The sequence below is a fragment of the Pyrus communis genome, chromosome 14 (assembly GCF_041283825.1).
Source record: "Pyrus communis isolate YQ-2024b chromosome 14, ASM4128382v1, whole genome shotgun sequence".
NCBI lineage: Eukaryota > Viridiplantae > Streptophyta > Magnoliopsida > Rosales > Rosaceae > Pyrus > Pyrus communis.
The window spans coordinates 7,874,624-7,895,830 of record NC_142578.1 but is presented as its reverse complement, the minus strand read 5'-3'; the positions used below and the strand labels follow the sequence as shown (position 1 = coordinate 7,895,830).

Sequence of the window (21,207 nt, the reverse complement as noted above, 5' to 3'; positions counted from 1 at the left end):
AGGTGCATGCATGAAATGACTAGCTAAGCTTACTGCAAAGGTAATGTCTCGTCTTGTGATAGTTAAATAAATTAACTTACCAACAAACCGTTAATAGTAACCAATATTAGGCAGCAGTTTGCCTTCTAAGTTAAGCTTGAGCTTGCTGCCAAGAGGAGTTTGAACTGGCTTGGTATCCCTAATGTTCGATTCCGTGAGAAGATCGAGGATATATTTCCTTTGGTTAAGAAATAGCCCTTAACTTGATGAGGCCATTTCTATCCCCAGAAAATATTTTAACCTTCCAAGATCTTTGATGGAGAACTTTTGTTGTAGGGAGACCTTGAGGTTTGCAATTTCATCAGCATTGTCCCTTGTGATTATTAAGTCATCAACATATATCAACACTACAAGTTTTCCAACCATTCCTGTTCGAACAAACATGGATGAGTCTGCATGACTTTTTTGAAAACCAACTTTTTCAAGAACCGAACTGAGGTTGCATACCAGGCTCTTGGGGATTTTTTTAATCCATAAATGGATTTGTGCAACCTACACACCATGCCAGACTCATTGTATTGAGGATGTCCCGATGGTAGCTTCATGTAGACCTCATCTTCAATACAATGAGGTCTACATGGCGCTACATAAAGCTACCACTGGGACATCCTCAATACAATGAGGTCTACATGAAGCTACCATGCCAGGCTTATTGTCTGTTGCCATATAAGAATGAATTCTTAACATCCATTGGTATAAAGACCATCCTTTATTCACAGCAACAGACAATAACACATTCACAGTGTTCATCTTGGCAATTGGAGCGAATGTTTCCTTGTAGTCCACGACATATGTTTGAGTGAATCCTCTAGCCACCAACCTAGATTTGTGTCTTTCAATCGATCCATCTGAGTGGAATTTGATCTTGTAGATCCACTTACTACTAACTGCCATTTTTTCTAGTGGAAGTCTAACTACACTCCAGGTGTTGTGATTAGTGAGAGCACGAAGTTCTTCCTCCATGGCATTTCTCCAAACTTCTTGGCAGCTTGCTTCTGGAAAGGTTTAAGGCTCGCAGTGACTAGTGATGGTTTTCAAATAGGCAGCATAAGATTGAGAAACTTTCTGGTAGATAGCACTCAAGAAATCATCTATGAAAGTTACAAAATACTTATACCCATCAAAAGATTCAAAAAGGGGTCCCCATACATCTGAATGAACAAGTTCAAAAACTTGTTTGGTCCTATTTAAGGATGAACCAAAAGGTAACCTAGTGGATCTACAAAAATAACAACTATCATACTGGATTACTTCTTTACACATATTTGGAAACAATCTTGACAAAACGGACTCAGATGGATGAGTTAGTCTTTGATGCCAAAGGTTTTGGTCTTGACTTAGGTTAGCTTTGTAACTGGGAAACTAAGGCTTCTTCTGAATAAACATTTCATTTTTCTTGAAGTCTAGTTTGAGCTCAGGATGAAGAATCCAGCAATGATCCCTCACGTGTCCGATGGCATCAAAATGTTTTCATTTGAGATGAGGATTTCTTCCCTTGTACTTCTTATCACTAGGGAAGTATTTCTTATCACTAGAAAAATAAGCTCTAACTTCTGAGGGAGCCGTTGTGGTACCAGCGTTCATAACCTTTTTCCTCACTTCTTCCCTTTGAATTGTTGCACAAATATTGGCAAACGTGGGAAGTTTTGGATTCATGAGAATGTGGCTGCGCAGATCATCATATTCCGACCCCAAACTTGAAAAAAGCTAGAAAATTTTGTCTTCTTCAGCCCCTTTAAGAAGTAGTGTTAAGTCTGTCGTATGTGGACGATATACTTCCAACTCATTTCACATACCTTTAAGACTTCCAAGAAGCTGAACAAAAGGTTTTCCATCTTGTTGCTTGCTCGCGATATCCTTTTTAAGCTGAAACACACGAGCTGCATTGTTCTGATTTCCATACATTTCTTGCATGAACTTCCATAGCTGGAGAGATGACTCAGAGTAGCTGAATATTTCAATTATCTTACGCTCCATGAAGTTGAGGAGCCAGGACATGACCAACTAATCTTTGCTGAGCCAAGATTCATAAGTGGAAGAGGAAGCATCAGGAGCTTCAATACTTCCATTTATGAACCCTAGCTTTGATCTTCCTCCTAGGGCAAGGGAAATTGCCCTGTTGAACTCATTTAGAAGCGTAGAACTCAACCCTTGATTTGGATTTACATCAATCTCCGGTTGATATTGGTGACTAGCTCCAAGTGAGCTACGAGCCTCGAACTCGAGAATAGGGTTTTCGTCAGCCATGGAAGAATGCTTGAAGAACAAAGCAACAAGTATCACAGAGACACGTTATTCCTACTCTAATAGCATGTTGAGATTTAAGTGTTTGTTTGTATTATGATTCATGAGGAAACAACCACACAAGGATACAAGATATATAGGGCAAGGAGTGATCAACACACTAATCACCCTTGAAACATTCCTACATGGCAGCTCCATAAAACAAGGAGCAGAAAAGTAAGGTGAGGGGTAAAGCAAAAAAAGCTATAACCACCCTATAAGTATTGAAAAGAAGATACAATATCTTTACAAGATATGACTAGAAGTAAGCTGACAACTACATCCTAATAATCAACCTAACCAATAGTTCCAAATACCCACTCTTGACTTTCAATAACAATGGAGTGGTCGCTGACATTTGGAATAATTAAACTGAAGGAATGCTACTCCCGTATCAACAACGTTCATATGTTCACATTGAGCAGGCAATCCACGACTGCACTCAATCTGAAATGAGCATTATCGCCTACTACACCAAACTCAAGGGGCTTTGGGACGAGCGTGATGCATTACACGCCATCCCCACCTGCGAGTGTGGAACCATGAAGGAAGTCATGCAACACGAATTGGGGATTTCAACTCTTTTCCTAGTTTATCTTTACTGCGATAATTTAAGCACGACCTACATGGCAGCTAACTCTGTGTTCCATGCACGTACCCGAAACATAGAGCTTGACTACCATTTTGTTTGTGAATGTTGAGTTGGGAAGTCATCAGGTTCGTTTTCTACCATCAGTTGATCAACCGGCAGAGTTACTGACCAAAGAACTGCTCAAGGCGAGCCACCTGCTACTGTCTTCCAAACTGGTTCATCCTCCGATGCTCGGTTTGCGGGAGTATGTTAAACAACAATCCTACTCGACCCTGGATTCTATCTAATTTTTAAATTCAAATGTAAAGTTGTTAATTTGTTTTAGAAATAAAAAGGTAACTAAGACTAGGACTCTATTGTACATCAGTATATTAACACGTTCAACAGTAATGAGAAAGATAACCTTTCATGCAATCTATTCTTTCTGTGCTTCTGTTCTCTAATTTCTACAACAAGAGACCTGGAACTAAATTCTCCTTCCAAGGTTTTAATCTTTTTGTAACTCATTTTTTTCTCCGTTTGCACTCTAAACTGACTATCTTATAATTTTTTTACACTCACAAATGAAGCACACAACACCAAATGAGGCGTGTGAAAATCACTAACCATAAACTCTTAAAGGTCAAATGACTTATAATAATTTAATTTTGTGCAGAGCTTTTTGGAGAAAGGATAAAGAATTCTAGTTATACAAATCACATTTAGACTACTATATATGCTCTCTACTTGCGGGCACATCTAGTTTTCAGGCCCAATATACCTCCGGTAGTAAGCCACCCTGGGATCACAAGTCCGACTTATAGAAAGCGTGTTTGTTCTTATTATACATAGAGCGTCCATATGTCGTTAATAATACACCAATACAATCATCGTCGTGAATAAAACATACTGACATATTATCAAAAAAACATTTCTAATAGAATCCTCTCGTTATACTTCTGTATCGATATTGTGCTTATATCCAAAACGATATCGTTTAATTACAGGACGGCAGTTCTACAATGCAAGTGAGAGCAATCTCCAATATGTCACATCAGCATCACTCCTCCTAACATATGCAAAGTATCTAAGTTTTAAATGGAGGAGTGGCAACATGTGGATCCTCAAGATTAATTCACATCAGAAACCCTAATCTTAAAGGCAAATAAGCAGGTAGACTACATTCTCGGTGACAATCCAGCAAATATGTCTTACATGGTAGGGTTTGGGACAAGTACCCGCAACATGTGCACCACAGGGCTTCTTCTCTCCATCGGTCCATGAGCATCCCGATCGAGTTAGCTGCATGCAACGATGGATTTCAGTATCTGAATGCGAAAAATAAGCATACCTGCAAAGTTTAAAGCATCCAAACAATCAAATAATTAAATCAAAACTAATCGCAAATAAATTCATTCAAAACTAAATCGGAACAAAAAGTGAAGAGCAAAACTCAAATTTGAACAACAAAGGTGAAATCGGAACAAAACTTACCTTCAAATATTGAAACTCAAATCATAAGCTAATAAATCCATCAAGAATCCAAAGGAAGCAAGAAAGAGTAGGGAGAACGAAACAAAATTGGACGGAGAAGAACTAGATCTAAGCTAAGTTTCTCCCATCAGTCGCGATTTCAAAAGAAAACGAAGGGGCAATTTCATTACTTAAACACGAACAGAAAAAACGCCCATACACATGCATAAAAATTGTCTATTTTCGAAATAATTTAAAAGTCTTGTCTCAATTTAAAAGTAAAAGCTAAAAGTATACCTTACGTATAATTTTTCCAATAAATAGCTACCAATATATGTGGTGGATCCAGGATTTTAATATTGGGTGGTCCCAATATAAATGCTCCAAAAAATATTAAGCAAAATCAGTGTTCTAAAAATCGGCCTAAGCGCTAGACAGTGAAGACCCACCCCGATTTAGAGCAAATCGTTTCAAAAAATTGGTTTGGAGCTAGGCAGTCGTAGGCGGCGCCTAGGCGGTCCTGGACGGATTGGTTTTTTTTATTTTTATTCATTGTGTGCTTTTTATTTTTTAGTTTATGGTGGTATACTTGTGGAAGTGGTGTACCTAATTTGCAAATGATGGATTGACTACAAGTTCATCCAATTGTGAAATGAATTGGAGAAATTTTGAGAGGATACTTACAAAACAAAGAAATAAACTAGATACAACAATGTTAAATAGTTTAGTCTATGTCTAATCCAATGCAAGGATCATGAACAAGAAGAATTTAATCTATCATCCAAGAATACTCCTCATTATGATTATATGCTTACTGTTTTTTAAATATTGAACTTGTTGGATGGATGTACTTTGTGTATTCTTCTACTTCTATTTTTGCATTTTGTCATTCTTTTATTATCCATACAAGTATAGTTTTTTTTTAAATGTAAATAGACACTTATTTACAAGATATATAATAAATTTACATAAATCCGTCTAGGGCCGCATAGGTGCTAGGTCCTTGCCCCCCACCCGACTAGCGCCTAGCATTTTTTTAAAACATTGGACGAAATATAACTTTGAAAAATTAAACGATAAATTACAATTTTCCATTCATAATATGTGTACAAACAACATTACAAGGTATAAAGACTAAATTTGTCTATGACAAGGTTTTATATTCTAATGATTTTCATTTGTAATATTGTTTCATACTCCTAATTTCTACACATATCAATTAAGCAAAACAAAAAAAAAAAACATATCAATTGATGAAGTAAAAAATATAAATTTACTAAGCAACACATGATCCAAACAATATCAAAAAATCATAACAAATTAACAATAACTATAATTTAACATTCTACGTGATTAATTTAGACTAAAATGAAAAATTTACTTAAATTTAAAAATGAAGAGATTAAATGATGGTGGAGAAAAGACAGCTGACTGGTTGTCCGTGGACCTCGTCGTGGAGGAAGAGGGTGGAATTGGGGAATGGGATAGCCAATTAGGGTTGTTAGTATTGGAATTGGAAAAGTCAGATATCTTTGAAAGTTTGAATCTTTTTTCTTTTTTTTTTATTAATAAAAAATGGTAAAAATTATATATCAAAGAACGGGCTTTAGTACAGGCTCAAAGGAGGGTGTCTTTTCAAACCATTTAACCGAGCGCACTGTTTTACTTATATGACTTGGCTCAAAACCATTTAGTCTTCTTCTTCCTCCGGTTTCTAGAATGCAAAATACCAAAAACGATGTGCAGCCACGCTCCTCCCCCTCTACTACATGCCTAGACTTGGATGGTCCTCGGAGGCCCTCACAGCCACTTAATCAAACTTCTGAGTGGTCCTAGGACCACCCAGGTCCCTTAATAGATTCGCCCCTGAATATATATGCACCAAGTGATCCACTATACTAGAGGGATTATTATCAATTATCAACCCATTCAAAGTCATGTCTTAGTTTGATTATACTTCTCTGTCACAATGCGAGAAATGAGTAACAAATATTGTCATCTTAAAAATTTGGATGCAAACTTCCATACCACACGATAGAACGAGTTGCACACTATCCAATTAAAAACATAACAAGGTGTTACAAACTTTATTTATAATCCAAGATTCTGCAACATGTGTTATGTATTAACTAGACAATGCATGTCACTGATTCTACCAAGTAACAGAAAATCTCAATCAATCAAAATTATAATGAAATCTCAACAATCGCAAATTTGGTAAGCCAAACAATAACGCATCACCAAATGAAAGTTAACCTCCAGCTTCAAACCAAGAAATCAAACCAACTAAGGCAACAAAGTAAGGACTCGTTTGGACAGTGTTTTTAAATAACTGAAAATGTTTTTTGAGAATGTTTTTTAAACCAATTCTTAGTAAAAATATAAGTTAATTATGAAAAAACATTTGAAGTAATGCAGGTAACTGATGCTTCTTGTACGAACCACTTAAATACTTTTAGATCCCAAAAATATTTTCTCTTCAAACGTCTTCGTCACAGCACATCTTAAACTGAGTCCTTAATTGCAATTAAACAAAAAAACCCCCAACCAAAAGGGGAAAAAAGAAGAAGAAAGAAAATAGAATCTCACAAGAAAAAAAAAAAAAAAAAAAAAAAAAAAGGAAAAAGAAAACGAAGCAAGAGGACAAGTCTTCTTCTCCATTCGACGATCAAATCTCAGCAGTTCACACTCAGAGATTTGCAGTCCCATAACCGACCCAAAACGATGTCGTTCGCCCCTCGCCAATTCCCACTCTTCCTCCTCTTCTCTCTCCTCGCCTTCTTCTCTCTCTGCTCCGCCGAGATCCGATTCTCCTCGATCCGGTCCGACTGGCGCCCAATCATCCCCTTCGACGAGTTCGGCTTCACCCACAAGGGCCTCCTGGAGCTCAACGTCTCCAAAATCGTCCTCTTGGATCTTCCCCAACCGGATCCGGACCTCTCCAAAGTCGGATTCTTCCTCTGCACCCGCGATTCCTGGATCCACGTCTTCCAGCAGCTCGAGGAGCGTGAAATCCGCTGCGCCCTCGATTCGACCCTCGTCAAGCCCGTCTACACCTTCAAATCCCTGAACGGCGGCGATCGATTCTCCACCGTCTTCTCCGAGACCGACGCCGATCAGTACACCCTCCTCTTCGCCAACTGTCTCCAGCCGCTCAAGGTCTCCATGGACGTCAAATCGGCGGCGTACAACCTCGAGGGGAGGAAGAACGACCGCCGTGATTACCTATCCGCCGGTAAAACCATTCTCCCTAGCATTTACTTCCTGTTCTCTTTAGTCTACGCCTCTCTCGCCGGACTTTGGGTTTTCGTGCTTTACGAAAAACGACTTACCGTTTTTAGAATCCATTTCTTTATGCTCGCTGTCGTAATTCTCAAGGCCTTTAACTTGCTCTGTGAGGCGGAGGACAAGTCGTACATCAAGCGCACCGGTAGCGCTCACGGCTGGGATGTGTTGTTCTATATATTCAGCTTCTTAAAGGGTGTCACATTGTTTACTTTAATTGTTTTGATCGGAACCGGGTGGTCGTTTTTGAAACCCTTTTTGCAAGATAAGGAGAAGAAGGTGTTGATGATTGTGATTCCGCTTCAGGTGATAGCTAACATTGCGCAGGTTGTGATTGACGAGACCGGGCCTTTCGGGCATGATTGGGTTACTTGGAAGCAGGTGTTTCTGCTTGTCGATGTTGTTTGCTGCTGCGCAGTTTTGTTCCCGATTGTGTGGTCTATTAAAAACTTGAGGGAGGCGGCCAGGACCGATGGGAAGGCTGCGGTGAATTTGATGAAGCTGACTCTGTTCAGGCAGTATTACATTGTGGTTATATGCTACATTTACTTTACAAGAGTTGTAGTTTATGCATTGGAGACCATCACATCGTACCGGTACCTTTGGACCAGTGTGGTTGCTGCGGAGTTGGCTACGCTTGCTTTCTATGTGTTTACGGGGTACAAGTTCAAGCCGGAGGCGCACAATCCTTACTTTGTGATCGATGATGAGGAGGAAGAGGCTGCAGCTGAGCAGCTGAAGCTTGACGATGAGTTTGAATTGTGATTTAGTGTAGAGAAGAAGGAAGATGGTGCCCTTGATCCAATTGGGAAGACCAAGGTAGAGTTTCGTTCATCACAGTGGGATATAGTTTGTGTGTTTTTTAGGTTTCATGTTGTTGACTGCCTGTTTTTTCTTATAATTGAAGTTAGTAGTTAATAGGATAATGTCACACCCTCGTAAATTTTTATGTGAATCGAAGAATATGTGTAACTCCCAAAACATAATGTCTGGCATGAATTTTTGCAAAATGGGTGTGTTATTTCATCATTTTTCTTTTTTTTCGAATTTTACTTTTGTGGAGCCCTTTGATTCTGCATAAATTTGGTTCATGGTGGAGTGGCTACTTCTGCGAAGTGTATAGTTTTCATGTGGTAGAGAGGGGATTTGGAAAATAGAAACATGATCAATCTAGCCTTAATGGAAGAGAATAGAGATTATAAACCACACAAAATGATCAAAGATTAATCAGTCCAATCATTTGCAATTTGGGATTGTTGTATGGTGTCGTTTGCGTTGGTCTTCTTGTGTATCAAATGAGGCATCATTTACTATTGTGTCCTTTGATTTTGCAATTTTTGTTATAACTGAGTTCTTTATATTAAGCATCGTGAGATATAGCTAGTGTCTAACTTACCTGCGTACTAGAATTACTGTTGAATGCAAAATTGATACAGGTTAGTGGATGAAAAACGTAATTTGCGTTGTGGCTACGCTTCCTTGCTTCTATCCGTTTCCTTTTGATTTTGGAGTATAAGAGCTCGAGCATTTTTCTCGGTAAGGTGTATCAGTTTTTTCTTAAATTGTGATAACATATTTGCATCAGTCAATTTAGAATTTGTGCAACTTGAAATGATTCTTCTGTGCATGACTGTACTACTAGAAGGCATGTTCCATCCTGTGTTATTATTCAACTATATAAAATTATAACACTAATCTACCCAGAATCAAGCCCTACTTATCTCTAGTTTCATATTATGTTTATTTCGTTTATGGCATCTTTATTTTAGTAAATGCTCATGGAGTTGATCTAGATTTCGAATCTTCAAGTATGTGTGTGGTACTACGTCAGTTGCTTTTATTTTTATTACAAAAGCAATGTTATTACTGTTATTCAGTACTACGGTCTAGTGATATTCTTCTTCTTTGGAAGTGAGAGGTCTTAGGTTCGAATCTCGTAGATGGTGAATTCGATACCATATTAGGTTGCCCATTATGTGGCTTAGCCGAACTTCCTCTTCCCCTAGTGTAAAAATAAACGTAAAATTGTATAAGCCCATTTCTAACCTCACATTTGATCGATTGTCCAAACAAACGTCTTGTTTCGTTACGATGAAAAGAAATCGAACCTCCATCTTTATTTAATCGTGACTCATTTTCCATGTTCCATCATCACTTGATCTTATTAGCTATCCCAGTGACTTTCAGGATTTCAATCTCAACATTTGCACTTCAAAATAGTCGTCCGTTCGTCAGCTATTGTTCTCCAAATTAAAAACTGAATAACAAAAGTACATCATAACTATTTTGGATTACGAGTGATGGCTCCATCCAGGCTGAGACTTATTTATAACTGGAATCATATTAGGTATCATGGGGTCATGTCAATTTTAAAATACAGTGTATGAGGTACTTCTTTTAAAGTTTTTTTCTTCATTCGATATATTAAATTTTAAATTATAATAAACGTCTTAAACCAATAAAAAGCATGGTCAACCAACAACCACGTATAATAAATATTTAAATCAATAATAAATTAATAAAAACATTTAAAAATTATTAAAAAAATATTTAAAGCCATTGTCAAATTTGAGAGCTAGGGGATTTTTGCTAATGCATGTTATGCCACATAAGAATGGGCATTTGGGTTGGAAAACACGTGTGTTGTCTTATTTCATTTTATTGTTGATTTGAACTTTTTGACATCTCATTTGGAGATGTTCTAAGTCTTGTGTGTGTTACTTTAAGAATTTCATTTTTCTGCCTAAAAACCTAGGAATTTTCCACAGAATTTTTAGGATCCAATAGGTATGTGTACTAATGGACCAAAATAACAAGTTATAATTGAGCAAACATCTGAATTTTGGAATATAAGGGCATGTGAATGTAAGGGTTTCTCCTTAGAACATGGGAATATTACTAGTGTACATGGCATCGCCTTTTCATGATCATCATATTTAATGGAACTCAGAGCATCTCTAGAGATGTTAACTAGACGGAATAATACTTGGCTACTAAAAGATGAATAGGAACTCCTACTTAAGAGTCATAGAGTTTTGTGTTTATGATCAGAACTCTTCATATTATGAATCATAATATGAAGATCTCTGCAAAATATAAATTAAAACTAAGATTTTTTAGTCAATCTATTGTAGCAAATACATAGACGGTTCGTAATGCTTTTATCAATATTGTTCATTTGTTTTAAATAGTTTGATTACTAAACGATTTTAATTTTAATTGATTTTTTGCAGAGCTGATTTTTATAGGGTGATTTATAATATAAACGGTTTTGATTATAAACACGAAGTTCTCTAAATATATAACAAACAATTTTGAGAAATTTTGAGTAGAAATTTTTACTAATTTTTTAGTAGTCAAATATTGTTCAGGCGTAAAAGACATCAATGGTTGCTCAAAAGAAGATGTCATAATTGAAATGACAGCTAGTTATTTGACTACTTGCTTTGTAGCGCTTTTTTTTTTTTTTTTTTTTTTTTTTCCAACAAACAAAATGAAGTCAGTTTATTATTTAATGTGTGGGGTCCATAATTCACCAATAGGTTTGGAACTTTTAACTATATTAAATTACTTTTTCTTAAAAACTATAGTTGTGGTGACCAATATATAATAAAATAGTAAGTTAACACACTCATTGGAATAAAAGAAATATGACATCACTTTCAAATTAAATTTTGACAATTCATATTTGAGCCTTTTCGAAGGTGTCAAATATTGAACATCAAATTTCAATTTGGTGATCTACATGTTAAATTTACACTCCAACCAATGTGTCTAATTATTATTTTATATTTTAATATATTAATTTTTCAAATCATAGAAATGCCAAAAGAAATATAAATAGCTACACTTATACGAATGAGGATCGTAGAGATCCTCAAATCGTGTCTGTTCATCATACATTATGTGATAAGCTTTTATCAGATACTGTTCATATTTAATTTTAAATAAAAGTAAATAATTTATGAACGTATAATGTATGATAAACATACATGATTTGAGAATCCTTAAGTTCCTCACAAAGTGGATCCAAAGAGGATCCTCATCTCACTTATACCAACCATTCATTGCATGGCTAGTCCAAAAGTTTTTTTTTTTTTTTTTAAATAAAGCAATTAAAATAATCAAAGTCTCGTTTACATATAATCTTGACATATCTCTAATTAAAATTAAAAAATAAAAATAAAAATTCTCACTCCCTCGTACTCTATCACTCTCTTCCTCTCTCCTTTTATTTCAATAAAATAAAATCTCACACTTTGTGTGTGCTCATATGCTAGTAATAATAATGATAATATTAATAATAATAGTAGTAATAGTAATAATATTAATATTTTGCAAATGGCAAGGATACCCCTACATATTTTACAAAATTATAATATTTGCTCCTACATTATTGTCTTTAATAATTATTATATCATATTAAATACCATATCATTTTTAGGCATTTAATATATTCACATCAATTTATATAAAAGCACAACAATATTTACCAAACATTCAGACACTGTTTTTTTTTTTTTTAATTGTTAAAAACACTTTTACAAAAAAAAAATGTTTACCAAATACTCAACAACTTTATTTTACAGCTGTTTATTCTCACAACACAGCATAAGCAGTGTTTTTTTTTTTTTTTTTTTTTTTTTTTTTTTTTAAGCACAGTAATACCAAACTAGCCCTAAATGGAAAACCTTACAAAAGGGCTCCTGAAAATAACTTTGATGGTTCAGTTATGAACTCCGCAACTACAATTGGCTTTATAATTAGGAACGAAGATGAAACTTCGATTGTGGTTGGAGCTAGTTGTCTGGGGCATAACACAATCTTCATTACTGAAGGTTTTGCCTTGACAGACGGTCTTTGGATGGCAAACGGAAGAAGCTGTAGACGGGTCTGTGTAGAGACTAGTACATGGTTTCAATTTAATGGTTTTTATATTTGGGATAGGTCGTTGCATGTTGTGTAAAAAAGGTTTTTTTTCTTAATTTTTTTATTATTATTGTATTGGGATTGGTTGTGACCGTAATCATTCTATCTAATTTAGTATCTTCTTTCATTAAAAATAAAAAAATTGGACTAAGATGAAAAAGCTTGCATATTGCGATGGAGTAATTTAGTTAAGTGAAGAAAGATATATCCTCAATTGTAGCATACAACAAATAAAACATATCGTGAAGTTGAGTGAAGAGCAATTCAAGAGGCGTAAAACAAAAAAATTCAGCCCTTGCATATTTGTGCTCCAACCTCTGATTTGGACCCGCAACGCATTGTTTCAAGGAGAATAACATCGAGAGCTAAAATTTTGTTCTGACGATGTATTGGAAATTTTATATTTTGTGTTTTTCTAGAGTTTGAAGTAGGTTATAAAAGAAAGTGCAACAACAAAAGTACGTAAGGAGAGATTGAGACATGCTCATTATCGCATTACAACCGATATAAAAAGTTTTGAAGGTGCACAGGGTACATCTAAGTGTTCCTTTTTTTTCTTTTTTTTTTTCTTCTTTTTGAACAAAAGGGTACATCTAAGTGTTAGGTTGGGAGTAATCAAATAATTTGGTTACTATTGAAAACCAAAGGAGGGGGCCAGGGATTGTGTAAACAATTAAACAAGCAACACAAAGGGAGACCAACCATGTGGTGCTTGTACAATGTCCTTTCTCCATTAACTTTCACTAGTAGTCGGATTATATGAAATTGTTGTTGATGATTGAATTATTATTTAAATATTAATTAACGTACTTATTTTTTATTAGTAACTTATCACATAATTTACAAATTTAATTTACCAATTGATGAGCACGCATTACTCAAAAAAACTAGCCTATGATACCATTCAATTGTGCTGACCATGACAGCCTGGTATGTAGGTGAGCTCATTACATTGCACCACTATTTTAAGTCACTCCGAGTTTAAAGGAGAGGTGAACCATTAATAAGGAGAGTGAGAGAGACCAATTTAATGAGAAGTTTTATCAGTATGATTTATGTGACATCGCTATGTAGTTTTTTTTTTTTTTTTTTTTAAGTACATTGATATTTTTACAATAGGGAGAGGGAGAGTTTGGTTTAGTCATACAATGGACAACCTAATTTGGTATCAAATTCGTCATCCACGATATTTGAACTTAAGACATCTCACTTCCAAGTGAAGAGAAATACAACCAAACCGTAGTACTAAGTGATCGCTATATGGTATCATGTATCAAGTATACTCATATTAGCATATTTAATAGAGATGAAAGCTATTTTGGAATGGGCATTTTATATTCTTACTGTCTGAAAATTCTCTAAAAGCTAGTACTAAATTATCTTGGTCCAAATATGCAAGTAAAAATACAAATCTACTCCTTTTTTTTTTTATTTGCTAGTATCTTTGCATATTTGTATTAACTGTAATACTCATATTATAACACGTCAACTAATAACAACATGCGACGCGACGGTGTGACTATCACATTTAAAAATTTCTCCAATTTAAGGTCACCTCAAATGTGATTTGATATTAATTTTTTTCTTTGACACAGTACATCCTCATCTCCAAAGTACCTTCTCTCAGATTAAATGGGCCTACCCCAATTGCCTTCCTGGCTGAAATAGTCCCCCTAGAAGAAAAAAAAAGAGGTAGAAAGAAAGCAGCAGCAAAAAAAGGGATTTAAGAAGGAAAAAGGCCACACAAAAGAAAAGAAGATAGGTAGGAGGAGATGTTCATGATGATGGGCACCAGTACTACTACTACTCCTAGCCCAGAAAATATCAGAAATATTGAAACCACCACCTCCACTTTCCCAACCTGGAAACTTTACGAAAACCCTTCATATAATTCTCAAAAACTTCATCAAAATCCACTCCCACGACAACAAAACCAGCAGCAGCAGTGCCGAAACTTTAGCAACAAGCAACAAGAAGTCCACCACTGTCTGCACCTCCCCATCTCCGCCCGCAAGCTCGCCGCTTCCTTCTGGGATCTCACCTTCTTCAAGCCGGCAATGGAGTCCGAGATGGATTACACGCGAGCCCAGATCACCGAAATGAAAGCGAAGCTCAAATACGAGCGAAAAGCGCGCAAGAAGGTGGAGAGTTCAAACAAGATGCTGGCAAAAGAGTTGGGGGAGGAGAGAAGGTTGAGAGAAGCGATTGAGAGGGTTTGCGAGGAGCTTGCCAGAGAGATTTCTTTCGGGAAGTCGGAGATCATTAGGAACAGGAAAGAGATCGAGGAGGAGAGGAAAATGCTTCGAATGGTGGAGATGCTGAGAGAGGAGAGGCTTCAGATGAAGCTCACCGAGGCGAGGCTTCTGTTCGAAGAGAAGGTGTTAGAACTGGAGGGGTGTAAACAAATGTTAAGCGCCGCAGAGAACTCACATTTCAAGATCAAACACAAGAGTGAGTACGCTAATGTTGCTAGTTTTAATAATTCGAGTGAAAAGTCTGGTGCTTTTAGTGGTGATCGAAACAATGACTCTGTTTCCAGTTTTTCTATTGCAACTTCAAGGGAAGTGCTTTTGGGTGAGAAAGCAGCTTTTAGTGAAAACAGTGGAGGTTTTTCATCAATGGCGGTTCAGAAAAGATCCTCACCAGAACCAGAAAATCCTCACATAAAGAGAGGGATCAAAGGATTTGTTGAATTCCCAAGAGTTGTCAGAGCAATTGGATCAAAAAGTAGGCATTGGGGTACAAAGCTGGAATGCCAAAAAGCTCAGCTCAGAATTCTGATGAAGCAAAAGAGCCCCATTAGATCCAATAGTTTCATTATTAGTTGAAAGATCATAATGTGAAATGGAAAATCGGCCAAAATAATCGTTTTTTAAATTTTAATTGCTGGAAATGATTAGTTTCTCAGTATGTCTCAATATGTCGTCCATATCTATTCGTTTTGCCATCCATTTTTATGGTTATGCCGTTGATCAATCCAGCAATTAAGATTTGATTTCTGATTACTTTAGCCAATTTCTCATGTTAATTTATTCTTGATTATCTTTTTCTTATGTGGATTGTTGAAAGAGTGGTATGATTTTGTGCTTATTGTACATTTTATTGTATGATGAAATTAATCAGAAAAAAAAAAAGTCTTGCTTTGGATCTGATCCAATCTTCAAAAATTTTGTAGACTTCTATAGTAAATGTGTGATGCTTTTGACTTGTGACGAACACATGCACATGCTTCAATTTTAGTCCACTCAAGTGTGTGTTTGTACATTTTTGAGTTTTGAAGACACCTACACATGCACTGATATGCACAAGCTTCATTTTTTATTTCACTTGAGACTCTGCATTTTTAGTACATGAATAATTATATGGTTTATAAAACAGATTATATGGAAATGTTTTAGGTCTTAGATTTAAGAGAGGTGGAAAGTGCCTGAGGGGTTACATAGAAACAGCGGCAATGGCAGCACGTTATTCTGCAGAGTGATGCGTTACAAGTGGTTCAAGCTATTAGCAGTCCTAGCTGTGGATTTTCTGCCATTGGTTTATTAATTGAGGATGTCAAAATTAGCTTGCGGAACTTCTTTACTGTGAGTGTAAGTCACATATGTAGATCCGTCACTTTAGCCGTGTATAGATTGGCTAAATTGGCCTTAATTTCTACCGTTTCTAATCATTGGTTTGAGGTGCCTCCGACTCCTAATCAGGATGCCATCCTTCTTGATTGAATTTGCTTCATTAATATTTTGAATAAAATCGCTATCGTCTCTTAAAAAAAAAAAAAAAAAAAAAAAACAGTTGGTTTGCTTTCCCGAAAGGGACCGTGCATTGCCCTTATCCAGAAGGAAAGGACCACAGCTATGGTATATGAGATGCCCAAAAATTTCAAATTAGTCATAAAAAAATATACCAGTGGTTAATGAGAGTATTAGGCACGGCCGAGCCTTTTACCCACCATATATATAGTTAATATTATGACTAATTTGAAATTAATTTTAAAATGATTAAAAGCGTTTTTTGTGAAAAAGTTTTCAAAATTAATCGTTAATAAAAATGCAAGTGAATCCTAAAAAAAAAAAACACTTGAAGTGCTTCCTACAAGAAGCACTTAATTGGTGTTTCGTGCATGAAACATTTAAATGCAAACGAGCCGTTAGTGATTATTGTCAATTTTTCTCCTAGTAAATGAGAAAAAAATAACTGTCGTCTATTGGTTGTGTCTATATAATGTAACAGATGAGGGTTAATCTTTGTTAGATTATCATTTTGGGAAGGGAAGATTCTATGATGTTTAAAGATGATTACCATCCAATTAAACAGATTTGTGGGAAGCAGAAAAAGTATTTAACATGTATGATTAAAAACCATTCACTTGCCACTTGAGAAGAATGCATCATTACTTGAATTTGTGATGGTATTACACCCTGGAATCTCTGCACAAAATTGTTTCTATTTTGAGGGTCCATAACTGTTAGGAAGACTAAACCGGGTTAATACAAAGATTAAAAGACAATTAGTTGTTATCAATTCAAACTTTCATCCACCATGTCTGTGTATGATTCTGTTTGGTAATTTTCCCTTTTACCTTCTCATTTCTATTCTATAATATTGTGTGATGATCAAAGCTGTTCATTTTTCAAATTATCTTTAAAGAATCATTACTATTTAATCAAAGCAATAAGCTCGTCTATTAATTGATAACCGTAGGGATAAACAACTTACTTGATTGATAATGAGTCTCACAATCACTTGTTCTCTAAGTGTTTGTATAGTGCCAGTATTTGGTCTCATGTGCTTTCTAAGGGTGGTTGTGATCCCCCACCTTTGGATTGGCATGAGTTTATTACTTGGGATGCTAATAATCGGACGAGCAACTCATTAGATGTTACCATTAAGAAGTTGTGCCAAGCTATTGTCTATGCTATCTAGGAGGAACGGAATAACTATAAATTAAGAAATGAGCACCTCCACTCCATTGCTATTTTTTAAACCATTGTGATCTCTATACACGTGCGGTTATGTTATTTGCAAATTCCACTCTCTACTGCAAAAAAATGTGCCTATTTTTCAAGAAAAATTTCAGATTTGGATGATTTTTTGTAGACATAATTTTGAGGGAAGATTTAAAAGCTAAATGTTTTGGATCGTTGAATTACATTACGAATTGGGCCACACAAAAAACATGTGTCAAAAGTTGTGTAAAAATAATAATGCCACAGATTCGTATCTTAACATTATATCATAAGTGCATGACATATCGATCATGTTGTCTAATATCTAAATTGTTAACACTATCTAAACAAGATAAACGTGTATTTTTCGAACACATCGTACAACAATTGCAATTCACCATCTAAAATCATGAGACTACAAATTTACAAGGAGATGAGATTGATTTCTAAGTCTAAAGCAAGAAATACAAAACAAGTACTGGTTCCACATTGTATGAATCTTATCCTGTTAAATTAACAGAAATGGTACCGCGTACTACTCCTTGTCCAGTTTACTCTACTCATCTCTTCACGGTTGTACCGTGGACGTGAAAATGTACTTTGAAATCAGCTTCAGTATTTGATGCCTCTTCCAAATGAAGTAAAACAATAAATTGTAGCAATAGACCTTCAACTTTAATTAAATTGGAGCAATGGTCCATCAACTAAAAATATATTACCATTGGTCCCTTAACTCATCAAAATGTGTAGCTATGGTCATTTTCGTCAACTTCGTCAAAATTTTGTCAAAATAAATTATGTTGGAAGGATCATTGCTACAATTGAGGTCCCTCAACTCATCAAAACGTGTAGCTATGGTTCTTTTCTTCAACTTCGTCATAATTTTGTCAAAATGAGTTATGTTGGAATGACCATTGCTATAATTTGGTTAAAGTTGAAGGATCATTTCTCTAGTTGGATTAAAATTGATGGACTGATGATAATATATTTTTAGTTGATGGACCATAACTGCACGTTTTGATGAGTTAAGGGATCAATGGTAATGAATTTTTAGTTGATAAACCATTACTCTAATTGAGTTAAAATTAAAGAAACATTGCTGCAATTTACTCAAAATAAAAACCTCAATAATACATGACACATGGAAGTATAATTGTACCCTTTAATTCAGCTCTTCATGTTAAACCAAAGTACTATGTACCCATATAATATTTCGGAAAATTTTATTTGAACTCATATAACATCTTTATACACCCAACTTAAATTTTAATTGTGAATTTTTTTTTACCTATAATTACCACCAAATACAAGATGAAATTAACAATAAAACCAAAATTTATCAATAAACCCACATCCCAAATAATCAAATTCTACTATCACGCAATGTTTATCCCACTTTCATCACGCAATTAATCAATATTTATCTTAGCCATTTATTCGCAAGAAATCATCATTATGTGCTGTCTGCACTAAAAATAGCAATAAAATCTTTCAGAAAAATCAAAAATCACGAATCGTAAAATTCTTCATAAACTAGACATCCGGAACTTTCCAAACACATAAGGCACAATATCCATTTCATCTTCAGGAAGTACAGCTTAATCTTCAAACTTGACAGAAGGATAATTCCAATAGAAGCCAAACGCCCTGGATAAATAACAAACAGAGGAGCCATGACCTTGAATGCCGTGGTGAGGAAAGGAGATGTCAAGTATCCTCTTTGTCCGGTGATGAGACCCCATCGTCGATTTGTAGAAGCATTGATCATACGTTGTGAATAATATTCCACGAGTTCTTATTCTTCAAATTGATGCACCAATATCTACTTTTGCTAATGCAAACTATTTAAGGGAAAGGTAAAAAAATACAAGTTAGATATCGATATATGAAAATAACGTAGTCAGCGAGATAGAGATTTAATCTATGCTCAGAATCTGGTTCACATGATCTCAAAGTGGTACATGAGGAGGACGACAAGATAAAATGAAAGAAACAAGCTTACACTACGTTGTAATAGATATTGGCAGTAAGTGATCAAACTGCAACGGTCACAAACTAAACTTTTACGATATCTGCCATTAAGCTTTAGTACGAGTCTAATGCTAAAATTAAAATCAAATTACAGTTGTTGGAAGCATCGATACTAGCGGGATCACCATGCTTGAAGACGTCCAGAAAAATGTAGATAGAAAGGGTCTCAAGGTATGATATTATGGTAGACTAGTTCTGTTTGACATAGTTCATATTTTTGTTTGATCATGAGCTTATGTTTTATTCTTTCTTCTGATCTATCAGTTTGTTATAGCAAACCCTCGAAGTAAGATGATCAAGAAGCTCACGAAGTCTAAGTTCACGAAGAAAGTTAGTACGGAATGGGTGTAAAGATAAATATATATTTTGAATTGGGTTTATGTGGGTAGTTTAGGTAGTAAATTTGGGTTTAACAAGATATTAAACTTTTAATTAAAAATAATATAGGTGTAGAGAGTAAGTTGAATGTAAAATGAGATTATATGAGTTCAAATAAAATTTCCCAAATATTTTTCTTGGATCAAGTCACTTTTTCACTCAAGACATGACACAAATAAGAGGAATCCTTGCATCTGGGTTTGCCAAAATGGGCTTGTGTAAGATATGATTTCTTCTTAGTGAACAAGTGACGTGGCATGAGTGGTCATACACAAGAATTTCTCATAAATTAGATCTCATTTGGTCGAACGACTTGGATAACATTGGATTGTGGTTTGATCATTGAATAAGACTAACTGGAATCTGACGATAGACTTGTTATGTCTCGTCTCTTTGACGCTCAAGTCTCAATTGAGGAACAAATTGACCTTATTTATTTGAAAATTATTCCACAATCTTTGTGACACAAACGACCCTACTCAAGAAATTTTTTTTTTAATTAAGTCTCATTTGATAAGGCGCCTTGAATAACATTAAATCAAGCTTTGAGTATTGCATGCAACTAACTAAAATCCGACTAGACTTGTTGTCAACTACATTGCAATGGTTGGGAATTGAAGGGAAAATCAAGAAGAAAGATGAACAGAGAGAGTTTTAGAGAGAGAGAGAGAGATTTAGAAAGAGAAATACGCTTTTGTATTAATCGATAGAATAAAGATTACACAACTGTTTTTACAAGAGAAAGTCTAACTACTCTAACCAACTTACTAACTGTATTACTAACTTGTATACTTAATACTTGTCATGTCTTGTTGATACTCAAGTCTTAGCAAGGAACGATTGGACCTTATTTTTTGAAACCTTAATCCAACGTACAAGTCCAGTCCACAATCCTTATTAGTGCAACAAAACATCTACCAAGACACTGGTAAATAAGTTATCAACTGGTAAAAAATCTGAGAGACAAAGACATGCATGATTTGGAACCAACCCAGACATATAACAACATATCACACATAACCAAACCAAACTAAGTAAACTATATTAATTATTCACATCATGACATTAAAACTTTTTATGCTACATTTTTGGTTGAGAGAAGGAAAGGTTAAAAATCAATGTGTTTGCAAGAGAATGAGCATGTTTATCAACGTTTAAATAATAATTCAATCATCAACTTTCATGTATTTAGTTTATAAAAATTTGTATATAAATTTAATCTCTTTAGTATTACCCTTTTTAATGCATTCGAAACATGAGGCCATACGTCAA

At 35.2% G+C, this 21,207-nt stretch overlaps 1 protein-coding gene, 1 long non-coding RNA gene and 1 pseudogene across 3 annotated transcripts; 2 read left to right on the top strand and 1 right to left on the bottom strand.

Moving 5' to 3' along the window:
* Window positions 1-3,824: 3,824 nt before the first annotated feature.
* On the bottom strand, window positions 3,825-4,625 carry LOC148691168 (uncharacterized). Its single transcript, XR_015955953.1, has 2 exons — window positions 4,388-4,625; window positions 3,825-4,244 (listed from the first exon to the last, which is right to left on the bottom strand). It is a non-coding gene; the product is annotated as an uncharacterized LOC148691168 (long non-coding RNA).
* Window positions 4,626-6,924: 2,299 nt separating this feature from the next.
* Window positions 6,925-9,377, top strand: LOC137713470 (protein CANDIDATE G PROTEIN-COUPLED RECEPTOR 7 pseudogene; annotated as a pseudogene). Its single transcript, XR_011065311.2, has 2 exons — window positions 6,925-8,470; window positions 9,088-9,377. The product of XR_011065311.2 is annotated as a protein CANDIDATE G PROTEIN-COUPLED RECEPTOR 7 pseudogene (transcript).
* Window positions 9,088-15,747, top strand: LOC137713870 (protein BRANCHLESS TRICHOME-like). Its single transcript, XM_068453224.2, has 2 exons — window positions 9,088-9,187; window positions 14,176-15,747. Exon 2 carries the CDS (start codon window positions 14,353-14,355, stop codon window positions 15,406-15,408), a length of 1,056 nt encoding a protein of 351 aa, XP_068309325.2. The 5' UTR covers window positions 9,088-9,187; window positions 14,176-14,352; the 3' UTR covers window positions 15,409-15,747.
* Window positions 15,748-21,207: the final 5,460 nt, after the last annotated feature.

Coding starts and splice junctions, on each gene's coding strand:
- LOC137713870 (XM_068453224.2), top strand. CDS start 14,353: ATGTTCATGATGATGGGCACCAGTACTACTACTACTCCTAGCCCAGAA.